This window comes from Xyrauchen texanus, chromosome 28, assembly GCF_025860055.1.
Source record: "Xyrauchen texanus isolate HMW12.3.18 chromosome 28, RBS_HiC_50CHRs, whole genome shotgun sequence".
NCBI classification, from domain to species: Eukaryota; Metazoa; Chordata; class Actinopteri; order Cypriniformes; family Catostomidae; genus Xyrauchen; species Xyrauchen texanus.
This window is the reverse complement of record NC_068303.1, coordinates 15,538,776-15,559,776: the sequence shown is the minus strand read 5'-3', so window position 1 is coordinate 15,559,776 and position 21,001 is coordinate 15,538,776. Positions and strand designations below refer to the sequence as shown.

General features: G+C 39.6%; 1 protein-coding gene across 1 annotated transcript; it reads left to right on the top strand.

Annotated features, from left to right (window-relative positions):
• The first annotated feature begins 440 nt into the window (after window positions 1–440).
• LOC127622134 (solute carrier family 22 member 16-like) lies at window positions 441–19,361 on the top strand. Its single transcript, XM_052096085.1, has 9 exons — window positions 441–674; window positions 1,436–1,909; window positions 7,405–7,522; window positions 9,746–10,060; window positions 10,863–11,091; window positions 11,220–11,347; window positions 14,607–14,716; window positions 15,799–15,898; window positions 16,027–19,361. The coding sequence occupies exons 1-9, from the start codon at window positions 625–627 to the stop codon at window positions 16,198–16,200; spliced, it is 1,698 nt and encodes a 565-aa protein (XP_051952045.1). The 5' UTR covers window positions 441–624; the 3' UTR covers window positions 16,201–19,361.
• Window positions 19,362–21,001: the final 1,640 nt, after the last annotated feature.

Below are 21,001 nucleotides of genomic sequence, written 5' to 3'. Positions count from 1 at the left end.
GGCCTATATGATTGATTTATAGAGGATTCAATCATTGATTGAATTAACACATTGGCCAAAGTAATAGTCAATTTGATTAACTTTAAAAAGTCAATTTCTATTGACTCTACAATTTAATGAACAGACTAGAACGAAAGAAAGAATTATACAGAAAAAAACCTTTTTACATACAAGTTCATTTATAAATAATATTAGCCCACATATGACACAATGTCATAAATATAAAATAAACAGACAACGCTAAATAAAACGAATTAAATGGTCTATAATAAAGGCATCAGTGGCATAACGAAGTAGCCTTACTTGCTAACTAGGCTATTTAAATTCTGGATAACCTGACAGAGTTACGTACGATGGAAGTAAATGCAAGCAGGCGCTACTCATACGGAGACGGGTTATGATCTCATTTCAGCTGTTCAGTGGACTGATGGCGCTGCACTTTTCTAGGTGTCGCGTTACCAAATGTTTCCCGAACTTTTTGGGTTTAATCGTTGCTTGCCTTGGAGTGGAAAGCTGTCTAGTGGAACCGCCCCTCCTAGTGTATATGAACACAAACATGTACAAATTGTTAAGAGTCAGCGAAGAGCTCCCTCAAACCCTTGTGGATCTGGCACGAGCTGAAAAATGGCATCCGGTGTGGAGCGACTATTTGACGAACTTGGACACTTCAACAGGTAGTCCGTTTTTAAAATAAGCATCGCAAACTACTTTAAGACAAATATTACATCATTAATAAAGTCATACCTCATACAGCATGAAATAATAAAAAATGGCGTGCACGAATATCCTAGTGGCTGTTATTGTAGAAAGCTTTGGATCACCTTTCCTGTGTGTGTGTCAGTTAATAGCCTAGCATATTTGTCTGGTTTGCAGTGTTGTCCTTCCTTTTACAATTATTTATTTATTATTTGTAATAATTGATGATGTGTGTACATCATCAATTATAACACCAAATGATAGTTCACCCCAAAATGAAATTTCTCTCATCATTTACTCACCCTCATGCCCTCCCAGATGTGTATTACTTTTCTTCTGCTGAATACAAAGAAAGGAAGACGTTTGGTATGGCATGAGGGTGAGTTAATGATGAGAACATTTTCATATTTTGGTTAACTATTCCATTAAAGAGATAGGTCACTCAAAATTGACTTGGCCTCATTATTTTAAACCTGTACAACTTAATTCCGTGGAGCACAAAAGATGTTTGGGAATTTGTTGGGGACTGACAGCTTCAGTCACCATTTACTTTCATTGCATCTATTTCTATGCAATGAAAATTAATGTTGACAGTGGCTGTAAGGCTTCCTAACATCTCCTTTTGTGTTTTTTGGAAGATAGGAAGAAAGTAATTTAGGTTTGGAAAGACATGAAACTGTGTAAATCATTTTCATTTTTTGGTGAACTATACCTTTTAAGATTTTTATCTTCTCTCCAGATTTCAGGCATGTGTCTACTTTGCTGCTATTTTCCAGGCCATCTCCTGTGGAATACATTACTTAGCCTCTGTTTTTTTAGTTGAAACACCAAAATTTCTTTGTGACGCCCCTCCAAATATCATAGATGTCCTGTATGGAAATCACTCGTCAACTTCGTTGGCAGATATCTGGACTCACTTCAAGCCAGATGCTGGACCAGTGGTTGTGCATACTGCAAGAGGAGACCAATGGGAACTCAGTCCTTGTTTCAAAGCGCTGCGGCTTGATGCCATTAATTTTCAATATGAGTTTTTTGGCAACAAGACTGTTGTGTCTTGTAATGACTTTGTCTATGATCATAGTGAGGTCCAACAAAGTATCGTAACAGACTGGGACCTGGTGTGTGAGAAGGAATGGCTGGCCAAGATCACACAACCAACTTTTATGTTGGGAGTTCTGATTGGAGCATTGGTATTTGGGGACATCGCCGATAGGTAAATTGTCTGCCTATTACTGTGTTGCGTCTCTCTCACACAAGTTTGTTTCTATGATGATGGGGACTTTCCATTAACTTACATTGTTTTTACACTGAGCTAATCTATTCTGTCCCTAATCCAAACCCTTACACAAATATTTGTTCACTTTTAGAATTTCATTCATTCTTTCGTTCAGAACAGTTAGTAGTGAAAGTAAAACTTTTATACAGCTCAAGTAAGTTACCTTTGTCAGTGCAGTGAGTAAATGTTTCTCTAAAATGGGGTAGGGATATGCTTGCAAGAACACAGGATAGACAGCACTAACATGATTGATCTGTTATTTTGGACAGAGTAAGTGAGAAGACTAGTTTGAACAGATTGTCTGGCCAGACTCTAATCAATCTGATCCATTGCTCTGTTAATATAACATTTTACCTACAGAGACATATGAAAAGGACATGCTGGAAGGTGGTGTATGTGTGTTTAGTTCAACGGGAGTAAGCATTTTAGCTTACATGAGCAAATTTGAAATGCTTTCTAAGTAACATCGCAACAGCATGATCAGGTAACTAATTAAGTAAATTTATCACCTTTATACAGAGTTGTTATTTCCAGAAATGGAATGCCAAGGCATTATTACACAGCAGCTGTTGACAGAGCAGTGAGCATAAATCATCTTTAACAAGTGTGACAAAGAAGTTAACCCTGTGATACTGATGGCACTTCAAATCTGATTTGAAAGTTGATTTACAATTGGACATTTTTTTATCCTGTAATAATGGAACTTAGAGCATTGAGAGAGCTCTACAGGATGTGAAATATGCAGATACTGCATGGGTGCACATAAACAGGAAATCAGAAAATCCATAAGAAAGGCAATGACAGTCCATATTCATATTGGACAGACTTTTTCACCAAGAAGAGAATGAGAACTTCTATAATTGTGGTAGTTCTACAGCTTGTGACAGACTTACCATGTCTGTTGAACAGTAGAGGATTATTTTGCTCTAGGGGATGAGTATTCCTCTACTGTTAAGTTTTCAATTATTAAATTAGTGTAAAAGAAAGGAAACAAAATTGGGAATTGTCAAAGGTGAAGTCATCCTTGCGTGCACAAATGATAAACATGCACATTTGCCACACTGAAAAATAGTCCATAGGTGTGCTTTAATATTACCTCATCTGTCAAAAAATGGGGTGTTTGAAGGAAGGACCAAAGTGCAGATAGCATCAATGAGCATTTAAAACATAACAAAAACTCTCACGGCAGAGAAAACAAGAGAACAGAAACAACCTAGAAAAAATACAAACTGAACTAGAACTTAACAGGGAAGGTAGACAGGACACACAAGCACTTGGCCACAGGGAAACAAACAAATGAAGTGAAACAATCCAGCACAGGACAGCATACACGTGGAGATAATAAAAGGAGATAAATAAAACAGGTTAACAAGGGACAAGTGAAACCAATGAACAAATAATGAGGTAACAAGGAGGAGGGGTGACACACAAGACTGAGAGACACGTGGCAATACAGAAACTAAACAAAGCCACATGCTCTCACAGACACAAACACCCGAATGACACAAGCGCATATCACCAGAGACAAAGGCAACACGCAGTCATGTCAAACGACAGACAAGACAGGGACATTTGTGCAAGGGTTCGAGCACAGATAAACGGGCACCAAGACCGAGGCGGCCAAAACCCAGCACAACAGGACAACGGATCTCGGCCTGGACGTGCAGTGCGTAGTGAGCGCAATGCAAAGCTCCCCCGAGGTCACGAGAGACAAACACAAAACAATTGACACTATTGTATAATGCAAGGATGACATAAGAGTAATGCACATGGGCCAATAACCAACAAGACAAGAGAATGCATGACAATGCCAAAAAGGTGAACTATTCATTCTCACATAGACTAGACAAAACACTAAACAGAGCTAAGCCAGAAAGACAACAAAAACACACCCAACATAAATGGCTGAACTCTGACAATCTGTTTTTCAAGCCAGCTGCTTGGAAACATACATTTCATCTTCTTCTGACATCTTCATTTTCTTCAGACTAAAACTTAAATCGGCTAAATCTGTAGGAAATACTGTAAAAATTTAGACCAATGAAATTTGGACCAAGCTTGCTTTGACTGCACTGATTAGAGTGTTTATGAAGCTGCAGACACCAATCTTCAGTTCAGTTTCTGTGAGGATATGTGCGTTCCTACTAGAACTTATTTAACGTCCAACAATGACATACCATGGTTTACAGCAAAACTCAGGCAGCTTCAACAGGCCAAAGAGGATGTTTACAGAAGTGGGGATAAAATCTTGTACAATCAGGCCAGAAACACACTGACTAAAGATTGGCTAAAAGAAGCTACTCTGAGAAGCTGAAAAACATGTTTTCAGCTATTGAAACTGCATTAGTGTGGAGAGGCCTGAAAGACATTTCTAACTACAAGACACCATACCCCAACACTGTAGGGAATCAACAACTGGCTGACAACCTGAATGTGTTTCACTGTAGATTTGAAAAGCCCAGTCTCACACCCCACACCCACTCTGAACTTCACTTCACACAAACATCAACACCTCCTGCAACCACCCTCCTCCCCATCCTGCTACTCAACCTGCACTTAAGATCTGTGAAAATGATGCCTGCCAGGTCTTCCGGAATAAAGACAAGGAAAGCACAGGGCCCAGACGGTGTTTCACACACTTGTCTAAAATCCTTTGCTGACAAGCTGGCCCCCATCATCACACAGATCACTGGAGCAGTGTGAAGTTCCCTGCTTCTTCAAATGCTCCACCATCATCCCTGTCCCAAAGAAACCCAAAATCACAGGACTTAATGACTACAGACCCATCGCTCTGACGTCTGTGGTCATGAAGTCATTTGAGAGACTGGTGTTGGCCCACCTGAAGAACATCTCTGGAACCTTTCTGGATCCCCTTCAATTTGCTTATCGAGCAAACAGGTCTGTGGATGATGCAGTCAACATGGGATTGCATCATATACTCCAACATCTGGACAGGCCAGTGACATAAGCAAGATCCTTTTTGTGTACTTCAGTTTGGCTTTCCACACCATCCTACCAGCTATTTTCCGGACTAAATTAAACCAACTCTAAATTAAACCATATTATGGATCCCCAGCTTTCTAAAAGATAGGCAGCAGTTAATGAGAATGGGGAAATTCACTTCCAGCACCTGTACGATCAGCACTGGTGCCCCCCAGGGATGTGTGCTCTCCCCACTACTCTTCTCCCTGTACACTAATGACTGCACTGCCTAGGGTCCCTCTGTCTAGCTCCTGAAGTTTACAGATGACACTACTGTCATCAACCTCATCCAGGATGACAAGGAGTCTGCATACAGAAGGAAGGTTGAACAGCTGACTGTCTGGTGCAGTCAAAACAACCTGGAGCTTAACATGCTCAAAACAGTGGAGATGATTGTGGACTTTAGGAGGATCACACCAACATTGACCCCACACACCATTCTGAACAGCACTGTGGCAGCAGTGGAGTCATTCAGGTTCCTGGGCTCTACCATCTCACAGGACCTGAAGTGGGAGACCCACACTGACTCCATTGTGAAATAGGCCCAGCAGAGGTTGTACTTCCTTCACCAGTTGAGGAAGTTCAACCTGCCACAGGCGCTGCTGATACAGTTCTACTTAGCAGTCATTTAGCCGGTCCTCTGCACTTACGAAAACGGACATCTGAAGACTACAAATGATAGTTCGGACTGCTGAGCGGTTTACTGGTTGCCCCCTGTCCTCCCTTTAAGAGTGATTCCCTTGCACTATCTGCATATAACAGATTTGTATTTGTACGTGTGTGTATTAGGGCTGTTGGTTTAACGCGTTAATAACATGCGATTAATTTTACAAAAAATAACGCGTACACTGTTTTTACCCAGTCAATCTTTTTTTAAGAAACATGCTCCCTGAAATAGATCCACTTTGCTCCTTCTGTAATGCTGTAGATGAATCTGCCCCTCACTTTTTTGGGAACGTGTCCATGCTGTAGTATTTTGGAGAAAATTTTGTTTGTTTGTACGTACGTCTATTTTAACTAGTTTTTCTTTGCTTTATTAAGACGTTTTATGAGGTTTTCACTGCTTTGATAATATAAGTTAATATTTTCTGATTAATCTGTTTATTTTTCTTGCCAAGTTTTTTATACATAAGTGTAAATTTATGTCTATAAAGCCCCTATTTGCACTTTTTGTAAAGACTTGAAATATTATTTAAATACTCTTTGTACCTCCAACAACTCCAAAGCATTGAAAACCATTGCACTATGTAATGAATATAATGTCTTGGCATTATTGTAAAATATATCTCTAGTATTGTGTACTATGTAAACCCCTGGCTTGTTTCTAAAAAAAAATAAAAAAATGTCTGATGCAGGTGTACATTGACGGGTCCTTAAACAAGCCCTCATAATAAATCTCCAACTGACTGACAAATTCACTTGTGAAATGGATTGCTGTGAACTGTATGCCAATGATTGATTTATGATCAATAATATGGTAGTAAACAATACATTGTATTCTAAAGCCGCTTTTTGTATTGTCTTATAAATGATTAACTCTTCTGCCACAAGAATGTAATGCATTTTATTTATCTGAATATTCTATATATATATATATATATATATATATATATATATATATATATATATATATATATATATATATATATATATATATATATTGTAATATTTAAAGAGAACTATGTATAATTATTTCATCATTATATATAGAATTATTGTTACATGAGGGGCATTCTCAGCAAATATTTTTATTAATTAATCGGGACACCATGTAATTAATTCGATTACAAATTTTAATCGATTGACAGCCCTAAAAAAAAAATAAAAAAAAAAGTATATATATATATATATATATATATATATATATATATATATATATATATATATATATATATATATATATATATATATATATATATATATATATATATATATATATATATATATATATATATATATATATATATATAATTTTTTGTCTTATTGTGTATTTCTATATATACTTTTATTTTCTATTTGCTTTTTATTTTTATTCTATTTTTTTTTTTATCTCTGTCTTGTATTGTTTGTGCACTGGAAGCTTCTGTCACCTAGACAAATTCCTTGTATGTGTAAGCATACTTGGCATTAAAGCTCATTCTCATTATCTCATTCTCATTTTACGTTGTAGAAAACTTTTTAAGTGTAAAACGATACTACTACAAGGGAATGGTAATCATCCTGAGACACCAGCAATTTGCTGCAATGACTTCCAGATTAAATTTACAGGTGAAATGCCTTCCAATTTATCAATGTATTTACCAACCAAGAACCACAGTCAACACAGACTCTGCAGTTAAAATCAAGCAAATATATTTACAAATAGATTAATAATTGAAAGGAAAAATGAATTCAAGTCCTATGAATGCAGATAATGTTATATATATTAAATTTACTCTTTCCTTTTCCAGAATTGGCAGAAGGCCTATTTTGATGGCTACCAGCTTATGCCAGTTTACATTTGGCATCATTGTTGCATTTACAGGAAACTACTACCTTTTTGTGGTGATGCGTTTCCTGCTTGCCACAGTGAGTTTAATATTTTTGTGCATACATAAATGCAAACACCCAATACATTGTATGACTTTTGTGATCTTGTAAATGTTTTTGCTGTTTCTTAGTTACATTGTGAGTGCTGGTTAAAAAGAAAATGTAGCCTGGTTAGTTAAAGCCGCTCCATCCATCCATCCATCCATCCATCCATCCATCCATCCCAGCTATTTGACCTAAGATGCAATGTGGTTTCCATTAAATTAAAGGGGTCATGAAATGTATAAAAACAAACTGTACATTTCAGAACTCAAAACTTCCCAGTCTAAAAAGAGCATTTATTGTTACCACCCTGCTGAAACATTTCATTTTGAAATCTGTCTGTATGTGACATCACAAAACATTACTAATTTCTCACAACATGCGTAATCGCACCCCTGGCCCCGCCCACTGCCACGTAGTTCAAGTCAAGTCAAGAGTAGGCCTTCCTAACATAACACCTAAGGTGACCCATCTGGACCATTTTTTATTATTTTTGTCTATGAACATAAACTACACAGACTCTTTGACTGTTGTCATGTATATCACCGCTTTTAAAAGACATGATGTCAAGTTACAACTCTGAAAGGGAGAAGCAATTCTCTTTCATTCAGCTGCTGCCTGTGTTGCACAAACACATAATGGACATGTTATTTTGCCCATCTGCACTATTTTTAATTGTTGTATATGTAAACATAGGATGTCTTTGACATTGGACGTCTTTGAGGATGGAAGTTTTTGACTGTTTCGGTGTGTTTTCAGCGATGTGCGCCTTCAGTATGGTTGTGCATAATTTCATTGTTCTTTGGACAATGATGTGTTCGGTTTTTTTCAGCTCATGTCAGCGTTGATTGTTTGTGAACTGTCATAATTCGATTCAAGCTTTGCTAAGGAACTATTATTGATGGATGGGGCAGTTAAAAACACTTCTAAAACATAAGTAAACCGTTTCCTATTTCAAATGTTATTACTGTTTGATAGTTTATGGTGCTGAGGGTTAAAAGTTGAGATGAAATGAACCGTTTAATACATTCAGATGCAATGTGCTTTATGTGCATTATGTGTGCACCCTGCAGTTTTGTTTTATAATGTTCTTCCGATTGAGTTTGCTGAATTTGAGGGGCTGCATGATGTTTGCCAATCAGAGCAGTGGCCGTTTATGTTGAAGTTTTCACAAGGCTCTTAGGCCAAAACCGAGCGTTTCAGAAAGAGGGCCAAAAACAGGGTGGAAAATTATCATATATTTCTACATTGTGACTGTTCTGGTGCAAAAAACATTATCATTGGACCTCAGGGAAGATAATAAATTTTTTTTTTAAATAGCACTTCATGACCCCTTTAAAGGTGCATTCAGTAATTATTTTCCTCATTAAAAAAAAGTTTAACTCTTAAAGACATGAATTGTCATTTTTCTGTAAATTCTGGCAATCATGCCCACTCACATTAAAATGAAGACTCCTGTCGTATCAGTAACTTTATAAAAGCTATTTTATTCTACATGGGGGCTGCCATGTTAGAATCACATGACTAGCCAAATACTACTCGCTTAATCTAAGTAACTGTCCTGTCATTTGACACTTTCACTCATTGATTAAAATAATTATGGCTGACTGTGAACACTACATTTCTAAAATGGCATCTGAAACAGAAAACGATTGATTTTAAATGATGCTACATTCAAACCACTAGTTGTCATTGTAAATCTAAATTACACAAAGACAAACGTTGCTGGATGCACCTTTAAATACAACAAAGGATTATAACACCTATAACCACAAATCAATTCAATTGCCAAGAGCATTGATTTTATTTCACTGCACTTCAGGATTGCTTAACCATTTCCTGATTTATGATAAAGGTATCAGATTATTGATTTGTAATCACTGATCAGCTAAATTATCTAAAGGGGGTCAAATGTTTAATGATTTAGGTTTGGTAGGCCAACTGAGAAATTGTCAACTAAAATTATTGGGTACAGCAGAAGGAAAGAGAAAACAAATCTAGCCTCATGTAGCATATATTCAAGAGTATATTCAAACCACCCCAAGTCAAACAGTTACCACGATTCATTCATCAGGCAAGTGAAACCATTAATCTTTCTCTCCAATGCTTCTATCTCAATCTCTCCTCTACTTTTTAATTTCACTTTGATAATAGTTCATTTATAATTGTAAATTATAAATATATAAGGGTTTTTCTGACCCTTTCTCTGTATGTTGGCAGGTGTCAAGTGGGTATCTGGTCGTAGTCTTTGTGTATGTGACAGAGTTTACAGGAATTAAAGTTCGGACATGGACCTCTATGCATGTGCATGCAGCCTTTGCTGTGGGCATCATGGTAGTGGCTCTAGTGGGGTACCTTGTTCGCGTCTGGTGGATCTACCAGATCATCCTCACACTAAGTACCACTCCATTCCTGCTCTACTGCTGGAAGTTTCCAGAAACTCCCTTCTACCTCATGGCTAAAGGTCGGTACAAGGAGGCCCAGGAGCTGCTGGACACTATCGCCCACTTCAATGGTCTGCCACCCACACTTAAGGTACACTCACCATGACAAAATGTGGAATTCTATTCCTGGCTTGAATTCTCTGTGGTGTCATTTCTGGTAACATATTTGATGTCTGTAATCTCTAATTTTGTGACTGCATACATCACTCACTACATTACCTTACCCTAACCTAACCTAACCTAACCCTAAGCACAAAAAGTTTTCAAATAAAATAAAATGGGTAGATATTTTAAGATAAGATAAGTTTTAACACCATGGTTGATTTACCAGTGAGTATGCAGCCCTTTAATGTTGTCCAGGATGCATGAAGGTGGATTAGCATTTACACCACAATAGGCAGGTTGTCAATTACAGTTCTGACTACCGCCAAATGTGGTTTGAGTGATCCAATCACAAAATATTTGGACTCCATCTACACTTGTATTTAGCGCTTTCCACTTGTGACTGGATCACTTGAGTCGGATCTTTATAACAAGTGTAAATAGGGTTTTAAAATACTAAATTCATACTGGATTGGTGTTATACAGTATTATACCACATTATCACACAAACACATTTCACATCATTTTCACTTAAACCTTAAAAACTTAAATGTCATCTGTAGTTGACCAACACATGGATCAGTCCCGCGAGATCAGATCCAGCTTTGCTTATTTGTAAGATTAAAAGGGTTGTGGTAAGTAATGAAAATGGGAAAAGTGGTGTTGGTGTATCTGGGCTTGTTAATACAATACAGTAAATGTAAATTACCAGTAGTTTCACCTTGCCCAACGGCTCCCATTCTCCTTTCTGTATTAACTGATTGTTACATCATAAACGGACTATACTGTAGGTTTCAGAGCTAAAGGAAGAAAATGATGAAGCACTGTTGATGGGAGAAGGGAAAGCAATGGAAGCCCAGAAGAAGCTAAGCATACTGGACATGTTTGGAAGCTTGAAAATGGCTGGTCGTAGCGCCACCTGCTGGGCTATTTGGTTCATCGGAAGCTTGGGATACTATGTCTTCAGCCTTGGATCTGTCAACTTGGGAGGAAACCAGTATCTCAACCTCTTCCTTGCTGGTAATATTTTAATATTACAAAAGGTATAAGAGATATAAGAATTTAGACTGAGCTACATGCAGAAATCGTTCAGTAGTACTGATTTTTACAGCACTGAGACTAGCTGTGTCCTTTATTTGACTTGCCAGGTGCTGTTGAGGTTCCGTCATACTTGATTGGCTGCTTTGCTATGGATCGGGTGGGAAGGAAGAAGACATGTGCCCCAGCTCTGCTGCTCAGTGGAGTAGCCTGCATGCTCATTATTATGGTGCCCCAGGTATGATATCATGCTTTTATGCATCCCTGTGATACATGGTTTTGTATAGCAAAATTGCTAATGAATGTGGGTGGAACACACTAAATTATCACCACCTTAAATATAGGGAAACAGTCAATTTGGTAAAAGATAGAATGGTGGAAACATTGAAATAAGTTTCTGTGATAAGTATTTTTCTGGTCAAATCAACTCGACAGCTGTCTGTAACTTGTAATTTTAATGAACCCTGACAACTCTAGACTCAACATGACTGAGGAGTTGCATTATTAGTACTTTTGAGCGATTATTGGAATTAATGATTAACCCTGGCAGCAAGAGAGGTAACTAGAGCAGCTGTCTCCCATTCTTTTTAAATAAACCTATTTGTACGATACTTTCTACGTTCTTAAACTTTTCCTTCTCTTTTATTTTTACCTGAGCAAGAATGCATTTGTAACCAATGAATCATGTATATACATAATGAGTGGATATAATCAGTGAAGGTCCTCTGATTAATCAGTCGACAAGTGTCAGTTCATTTTAGTGTACCTGGTTACATGCATGTAATTAAAATATGTAATAATTTCTGCATGTCTAGTCTCTTAACATATCTTAACATTAAGTGGCATGGTAGAGTTGAGCACCTGAAAACTGAGTTTCTTAAAGGAATATTTTAGGTTAGATCACCTAAAAATGCAAATGTTGTCATTATTTACTGTTCCTTGTGTCATTCCAACCCTGTATGACCTATTGTGGAACACAAAATGAGATGTTAGGCAGAATGTAAGATTTCACAACTTCAGTCACCATTTACTTTTACTGTATGAAAAAGCAGCATCTCAACATTCTTTAAAATGTCTCATGTATTCAAAGGAAGAAAGAAAGTCATACAGGTTTGCCACAATATGAGGTTGAGTATTTTCATTGATGGGTAAACTATCCCTTTAAGATATATTATTGGGGAAAAATTGTATTCATTTATCTGGAATTGACCAGAGCATCCACAGTGGTCCAAGTCATAACAAGCCCAAACACTTACAGTGCATGTCTAATGACTGTCCAACTTGTCTCACTTCAGTTTAATAATTAATACCAAGCAATAAGTTATAGAATACTTTGATGCAGATTTATGTCCTCCAATTTCTGTTATTGTGGTGACATTAGACCTTTGGATACTCTCTGCACAGCAGTGTTGTTAATGACTTAAACAAATATTCCAGGTTTAATACAGTTAAGCTCAATCAACTGCATTTATGACAATGCTGATTACCACAAAAATGTATTTAGAATTTTCTTAAAAAAAAAAAAGTGCCAGATGGCTATTGGATGAGATATTAAAAATTGTAAACTTTCTGGAATTCATGATATACCACAGTCACACATAGTTGATTTAGACTCAAAGGCCATGTTTACATATTCAACAAAACACTGATTACGAGGAATAGTTCACCCAAAAATTTAAATTCTCTCATCATTTACTTACTCTGCCATCCCTGAACACAAACATAGAGTTTTGAAAAACGAATATCTCCGCTCTGTAGGTCCATACAATACAAAATGGTAACATGAGTCCTGTATGTACATTACCTGAAAGGCTGCTCAGCAAGGAAGAATCCACTGCTCAAAAATCACCATAAAAAGCCAGTCTACAGTTTGCAAGTCCACATGGGGACAAAGATCTTACTTTTTTGAGAAATGTCCTTTGGTCTAATTAATTTTTTTTTTTTTACTGTTTGGCCATAATGACCATTATTATGTCTGGAGGAGAAAGGGTGAGGCTTGCAAGCCAAAGAACACCAGCCATGAAGCATGGGGGTGGCAGCATCATGTTGTGGGGGTGCTTTGCTGCAGGAGGGACTGGTGCACTTCACAAAATAGATGACATCATGAGGAAGGACAGTTATGTGGATATATTGAAGCAACATCTCTATACATCAGCCAGGAAGTTAAAGCTTGGTCATAAATGGGTCTTCCAAATGGACAATGACCCCAAGAATACCTCCAAAGTTGTGGCAAAATGGCTTAAAGACAACAAAGTCAAGGTATTGCTGTGGCCATCACAAAGCCCTTACCTCAATCCGAAAATCTGTGGACAGAACTCAAAAAGCATGTGCGAGCAAGGAGGCCTACAAACCTGACTCATTAACACCAGTTCTGTCTGGAGGAATGGGCCAAAATTCCAGCAACTTATTGTGAGAAGCTTGTGGAAGGTTGACCCAAGTTAAACAATTTAAAAGCAATGCTACCAAATACTAACAAAGTGTATGTAAACTTCTGACCCACTGGGAATGTGATGAAAGAAATAAAATCTGAAATAAATAATTCTCTCTACTATTATTCTGACATTTCACATTCGTAAAATTGTGATCCTAACTGACCTAAGACAGGGAATGTTTTCTACGATTAAATGTCAGGAATTGTAAAAAATTTTGTTTAAATGTATTTGGCTAAGGTGTATGTAAACTTTTGACTCCAACTGTATATGTATGATTTAATATTAAAATATATTTACTGTATATTGTAGTATCATCTGGATACCAAAGCACAGATACTCTGACTACACTACAAGATTAAAACATTCGGGGCTCAAGCCCTGATAGCCCACCCCTTGCGCCGCCCATGTTTTGGAACAAAATGTGGGTGAATAAATGATGACATAATTAAAAATTTTGGGTGAACTGTCAATAAAATCACTAAAATGTGGTTATGGGATATTTATTTGTTTGCAAATTTCATTGGAAACGAAATAACAAACCAAGTGGCATGACATTCAGATATTTTTAAGTTTCCAAGAAGTGTTGGAAGGCCACTTTAATATTTTAAATAAATGTAGCACATATTTTTTTTCAAATTAGTCTTCAAATATTATTTATTAACACCACCAAGCCAGTGAAAGCACAGGTTCAGAAGTGCTGCAGAATGTGTTACTGGGCTGATATTCCATCAAGATCACACCACCCCTCATAACTAATATGTAGCTGCCATACTGACTCACTGAAATGGCGGTGTATGGAGTATGACCATCACTGCTCCAAAAATAAAAATAGACCTGTCATCTAAGTGACTGTTTATACATATGGCAGCAGCATGGTTCTGAGGCAGGGGTCAGAGGGGACATTTCGAGAACATCATGGGGATGTTTAGACTAGTGTCTGATCCTTAATTTAATGCAGCCCTACTTGCAACAATTCCCAACAGCTGATGACTTAAACTTTGTTGTCGATAAATATAGTCTCACTCTGTGTTTCTCTCTCTCTCTCTCTCTCTCTCTTTGTTTCAGGATATTGAGGTCTTGGCTATAGTCCTGAGTATGACAGGGAAATTTGCCATTGCCATTGCGTTTGGTCTTGTTTACTTGTACACCTGTGAGCTTTATCCCACTATGATCAGGTATGTCTAACTGCTCTGCAGTCCATACAATAACAAAAGGTCCAGGAGCAGGACCCAGTGCTACTAGTTCTAGGCATGTTCATAAGCATTCTTTGTGCTACAAACATTATGCATTATCCACTGTATACTTTTTTGTAGGAATATATTTCAACAAATAGTTTCTTTGCTGCTTGTGTTTGCATTTTTTTCTCCCCAATTCCCCAATGCACACTAAGTCCTCATGGTGGCATACTGACTTGCCTCAATCCGGGTGGCAGAGGACGAATCTCAGTTGCCTCCGCGTCTGAGACCGTCAACCCTCGCATCTTATCACGTGGCTTGTTGATCACTGTTATGGTGAGCAGGAGGAGGCAGACAAGGAGTTTGGAACTACGTGCGGTTTTATTAGACAAGGTGAAAATAAACAGACAGGAACAAATGAAACAACCACGATGGGTAAATCGAAACTAAAGCACGAAAACACTGGAACTGGGAATACACGGCTGGAATGAACACGGGAAGACAGGCATGGGAGCTAACATCAAAACAGTGAGAATATCAGCGACATCACAACAGTTGAGACAACAAACAACAGGGTAATGGAGGAACAGCAGGGTTTAAAAGCACAGACACATGATGATACAAATGACAAACAGGTGCGAACAATGACATAGTGATGAAGACCAGGAAACATGGTGACGGTGACACGGAAAACATGGGGCAGACAACCAGGGATCGTAACAATCACGTTAACGCAGAGACATAGTTTATGTGGAAGCTTCATGCCATCCGCACACAACTTGCCACACGCCCCATCGATAGCGAACCACATTATAGGGACCACAAGGAGGTTATCCCATGTGAATCTACCCACCATAGCAACCAGGCCAATTTGGTTGCTTTGGAGACCTGGCTGGAGTCACTCAGCACGCCCTTGGATTCGAACTTGCGAACTCCAGGGGTGGTAGTCAGCATCTTTAATCTCTGAGCTACCCAGGCCCCCCGCTTGTGTTTGCATTTAAATGTAGGATGCTCATTACATACAGCATATCCACTGAACATTGGTCATGGACACTTTGTTTAATGTTTGTGTGGCCTGGCAGGTCTCTGGCAGTAGGCAGTGGTAGTATGATGTGCCGGGTGGGAAGTGTGGTGGCCCCTTTCTGTGTTTACCTCGCTGACATATGGATCTACCTGCCTCAGGTATATATACCAAACAGCGCAACCAAATATATTGTTCAATGCTTCACTGTACAGTACTTTGTTAGGCTATAAAGTGCTACCTTTCTTTCTACCCTAATAGTTTCTAACAAAACTCTTTTATTCTATAGCTCATTGTGGGAATTCTGGCTTTCATAATCGGGATCCTGACCATGTTTCTTCCAGAGACTCTTGGACAGCCCCTCTCCTCCACATTGGAAGAGGCTGAGGCTCTAGGCTCCAAGCCCAGCAAGACGAATGCTTCAGTGGATGTGGTAGAGATGAATCAAACCATTAAAGCTTGAATCAGTGATGTACTTTATGAAGAAACTAGAGATCAAATCCTCTCTGCTAATTGCCGAGTCAAATCCACCAAATTTCAGAAACTTCCCTTGCTGAATTTTACAATGTTGTTAATAGTTTTTCTGGAAAAAGATAAAGAAGAGTTGACACTGCAGCAAAGTTTTGTTTGTTTTATGCAAAAACTATAATTCTGATCACCCTCCTGAGTAAAGGATTATTCAGTAAATATTGGTCCATGGCATTTAATATTCTGGTTGTCCAAAAACATTCTGGTTTTCCCAAAATTTTTAAACCAGGACCAAACAAGCTGCATCCACCAAACACTGCACAAACCTTTTAAACCGATCTGACTTACAGTTTTCCTGTAATGGGCAACCAAAAATCCCCCAAATCCCATGGACTTCTATTGATTTAATGTTGAAACGTGCCAAGATTCTGTCATGGACTGTCAATAATTTCAAACTGCAGCTGTCAAAACTCTCAGACATGTGGTCAAGGCCTAGCTAAACGTTAGGCCTAGTTTTACTCCGCTTCAGTGGACAAGAGAAACATGATTTAATTATCAGTTGACTTTTTAATGAGTTTCTTTGCATGATTTATTGAAATACCTTGTTTGTATGAAGCTGTTTTTATATACATTTGCATCTCAGGGTTTATATCAAGATTTATCAGTATTGTTCATAGTAAACTGTGACTTTACTTTATAAGGCTGTATGTTTATTCTGGGTGCTTTTGTATTGCCTTGTTATTTAACATTTTCATTATTTGTATCTTCCCTCCCGCTCCTCTCTCTCTCTCTCTCTTTGAAGGATTTTACGGTCTAAAGAAGTTTAACGTAGTAGTATCTGCTAAGACTATGTTTGTCAAGTCTTGAATTGCAGGATTTTATTATATGTAACATAGTTGTATTTTATGTAATACATAATTTCATAGAATGACGGACTTTATATTAGAGGCAGAGACAGAGGCAATTCTATGGTTTTACCCTGAGCATCTGGTTGTCAGTATATCAGTAACAGATAGGTTTAGTGATTTCACTGGAACAGAGGGTGGGCAGATAAACGATAGAGAAGTAGAGTGTGCATCTGACAGCTGTGTGTGGGGACAGCTCCCCCATGCTGCTCTAGAGAACATTGTCACACTCGTATAGGCTACTGACTAAAAGGAAGAATAATACTTAAAATAACTAACTTTAAAGTTTTTAATGGCCAGTAAGGGGAGACTTAAGAGCAAAATAACCTAAGACAGTTATTATAATAATACAGTTAATTACAGATTTTTAGAGGGGCTGAAACCACCCTAAAGCTCCCAAAGTTGTTGAATCTCCTTTGTAAAGATGGTTCTGTTATTAAACAGTTAAACTGGTCTATAGGGAAATCTTGCTATACATTTACATTTATGCATTTGGCAGACGCTTTTATCCAAAGCGACTTACAGTGCACTTATTACAGGGACAATCCCCCCGGAGCAACCTGGAGTTAAGTGCCTTGCTCAAGGACACAATGGTGGTGGCCATGGGGTTAGAACCTGTGACCTTCTGATTAACAGCCCTGTGCTTTAGCCACTACGCCACCACCACTCCTATTTTACAATTTTGTTAATAGTTTTTCTGGAAAAAGTTGTGCTATAGTTGTGCATTTGCCATAGCAATCGATTTTAAAGAATCTCATAATGAAATACTATTATATTGTGTTTCACATTTATTCTTTTATACATCAAATACAAAGATTTTTGAATTTCTGCATCAAATGTTTCATTTAGAAAATTTCTTTGTATTGTGTATTATTACGTGGAAATAAAAATATTGAAATTCAGTAGAATTTAATGACACACTTATCACAGACTGACGTGGCTAATTTAGGAAGTACTAAATGCCCTTTTTGTGCCTTTCACCTTCAATTCTCTGCTGACAAGAATCATTTAAATAGAACCTACTCATAGAAAAGGAGAAGCTGTGTACTTCCAGCTCTAAATAAAAGTTCAAAAATAAAATCCCAACAGTTATTTACTCTTATTTGTTATTCATTCCTTTATCATTTCATTCATTTCACTTTATTAGCCATTTGTAGTATAAAACCACATTGGAAAAAGAAAATTTATGGCCTTATTCCTTGTTGAATTGGTGTATGCTGAAGTTAGAGTGTGTAGCCTACTTGTGTATGTGAGGTTTGGGTTATGACTGCTGGCCTATAAACACAAATAGTATTGATCTCTTGTGGAGTAACGCAGCTAGATGCTGTACTTTGACCCTACTCTGATACCAAGCAATGCACAAATACTGATGCAAACACAGACACCTATTTCAGAACAACCTTAGAGGAAACAGTCCTAGGGCAGGACAGAGTTCAAACTGATCCAAACAATACCTTAAAATGCACTGGAACTACACATGGAGCAGAGCGTAAGACACAAGGACAGGTCAAGGGTATGATTGGTGGCATAGTGGGCTAAAGCACATAACTGTAATCAGAAGGTTGCTAGTTCGATCCCCACAGCCACCACTATTGTGTTCTTGAGCAAGGCACTTAATTCCAGGTTGCTCCAGGGGAATTGTCCCTGTAAAAAGTGGCTGCCAAATGCATAAATTAGTATGTAGAGAAAGAGTGAAAGTCCAAGAAGGAATTTAGCCTTGAAACATATTTTCCGAAAAATGAATAAAATGATTGAATATAACATGTCCATTGGTCTCATGTAGGCTATGCCACCTCAAGCTTGTGTACATGAAAAGCTATTGTGTACATGAAGTAAAGGCTCCCACTACTGTTGAACTTAGTGAAATACATCCTTGAAAACGGTTCCCAAACTTCTAAGTCTCTCGGACAACAAACCAAACGTGCATAACTTGCGCAGATATGCGAAAACGGGTGAGGGGCTGTTCACACCGAACATGTTTTTGCGTACGTCTGCTCTGTTTTTCCGTCGTTTTCCTATGTAAACGTGCTGGATGAACGTTCTTGACTTCTGCACCGTGTCTCGCTGTTTCTTCAGTGTCTCACTCACGACCGGCACATTTTTAGACACTGTCTAAAGTTAATAAGAACTTCAGGTTTGATAAACGCATATCGAGACACCTGCGTTCTGTTTCATTCGTTGAACTGCATCTAGATTGTTTTTTAGCGCAGGTGTCACAAAGATTTAACGTTCTGAACAAGTTCAGCTTGCAAAGGGGTGACTGGGGTTCCCTATCGAGAGGTCTCTCCTATTGCGTAAGTAGCTTACGCTATGGGAAAACTCAGTTTCTCGAGAAATATTGAAGTCTTTATGTAAAACGCATTGCAGCTGCACAGCAGACAGTAATGAGCGAGGCAGCTCGGTCATTGGCTGTGCTGCGGCAACTGCTTCGAACCAATGACGGGCGACTCTGAATCGCGCGACCAATGGTAGCGCCTCGCGTCCAGCGCTCAGAGCCCGCCGAAATTAGCAGAGCCAGGCTATATAATGGGCACCCCGTCATGCGAGTTCCTTTAGATTTAATCTCCTTCAGCAAAGACCTTCTCTTCGCTGGATTGTCCGGATTGTTGGAGTCTTTCGCCCGCCGTCGAAAAGCCTACAGCAGGACCGCTAAGAGGACGCCGGCATCTTCAGCCGCCTTCGAAAGCCTTCTGCTACGCCATCCGGCACACAACGCTATATCCTTTACTGCAAGCGCTCGCCCCTGCGACGCTTTTGATTAGTAAAAGAGCAATTTTTCAAGGCGTTGTTGCAAATGCCTTCAGCCTGCGCCTCGTGCAGAGGCCCTCTTCCTGATGGGGATCGTCACATCATTTGCACTCGCTGCCTGGGACCGGACCACGCAGAAGCTGCTCTCATTCAGGGCGGATGCCCCGAATGTGACTCCCTGGGCCTCGCCGAGTCTGCGCCTTCGCTTTGCCGCTTTCGCCGCAATCGAGCCTGCTTCCACCGTGCTGCCGCCCCCTCCGTTCGAGCAGCGCAAGAAAAGCGCCGCTCACAGAGGCTGCCAGAGCACGTAGACTTCGGTGACGTCACGCCGGCCCAGTCCCGCGTGCTTCACCGCTGCCTGAGATCTCCCGCCGCCAGTCCATTTCATGAAGACGGACCAGCACCCCTCCAGCAGAGCGGTGGGTCTCGTCTCGTTCGGCGCGTCAGGGGCGACGATGAAAAGGATGACAGCCTCTCTATTGGCGCTGCATCCGGCGACTGGCCGGGCTCGAGTTTCGACCCAGCGCCATCGACATCAGCGGACACAAGCACGGGCACCAGCATGGACTCTGAGATCGTCCGCATCCTGTCCAAAGCCGTAGAAGACCTCGGGCTCGACTGGTCTTCTCGGAAGAATCCCGCCCGCAGCCGGCTGGGCGAGTGGTTCCTGCAGAGGCGCCGGCAGGCCCTCGACAGAGACCTTCTCCTTTCTTCCCGAAGTGCACGACGAACTCACAAAGTCGTGGAAAGCCCTGCACTCTGCTCGCCTGAAGCCTTCTTTTTCTTCCTCGCTCTCCTCAGTGGACGGCGCAAGAGAAAGAGGCTACGAGGAACTCCGCCCCTCGAGGAGGCTGTGGCCAACCATCTGTGCCCACCCTCCACCGCCCGGATGGAAAGCCAAAGCTTCTCATCCCTCGAAGCCCTGCAGATCCACCTCAGCTCTCGCCCGGTCAGCGCATACGCGCCGCCCGGCCAAGCTGCGTCAGCGCTTCATTCAATGGCGGTTTTACAAGTTTACCAGGCCAAACTTCTCCGCACCATGGGCGAGTCTGGACCTGAACCTGAAGCTTTCAAGGACCTGCGCAGCGCCACTGGCGTAGCCCTGCGAGCCACGAAGGCCACCGCCCAATCCATCGGCGGGCC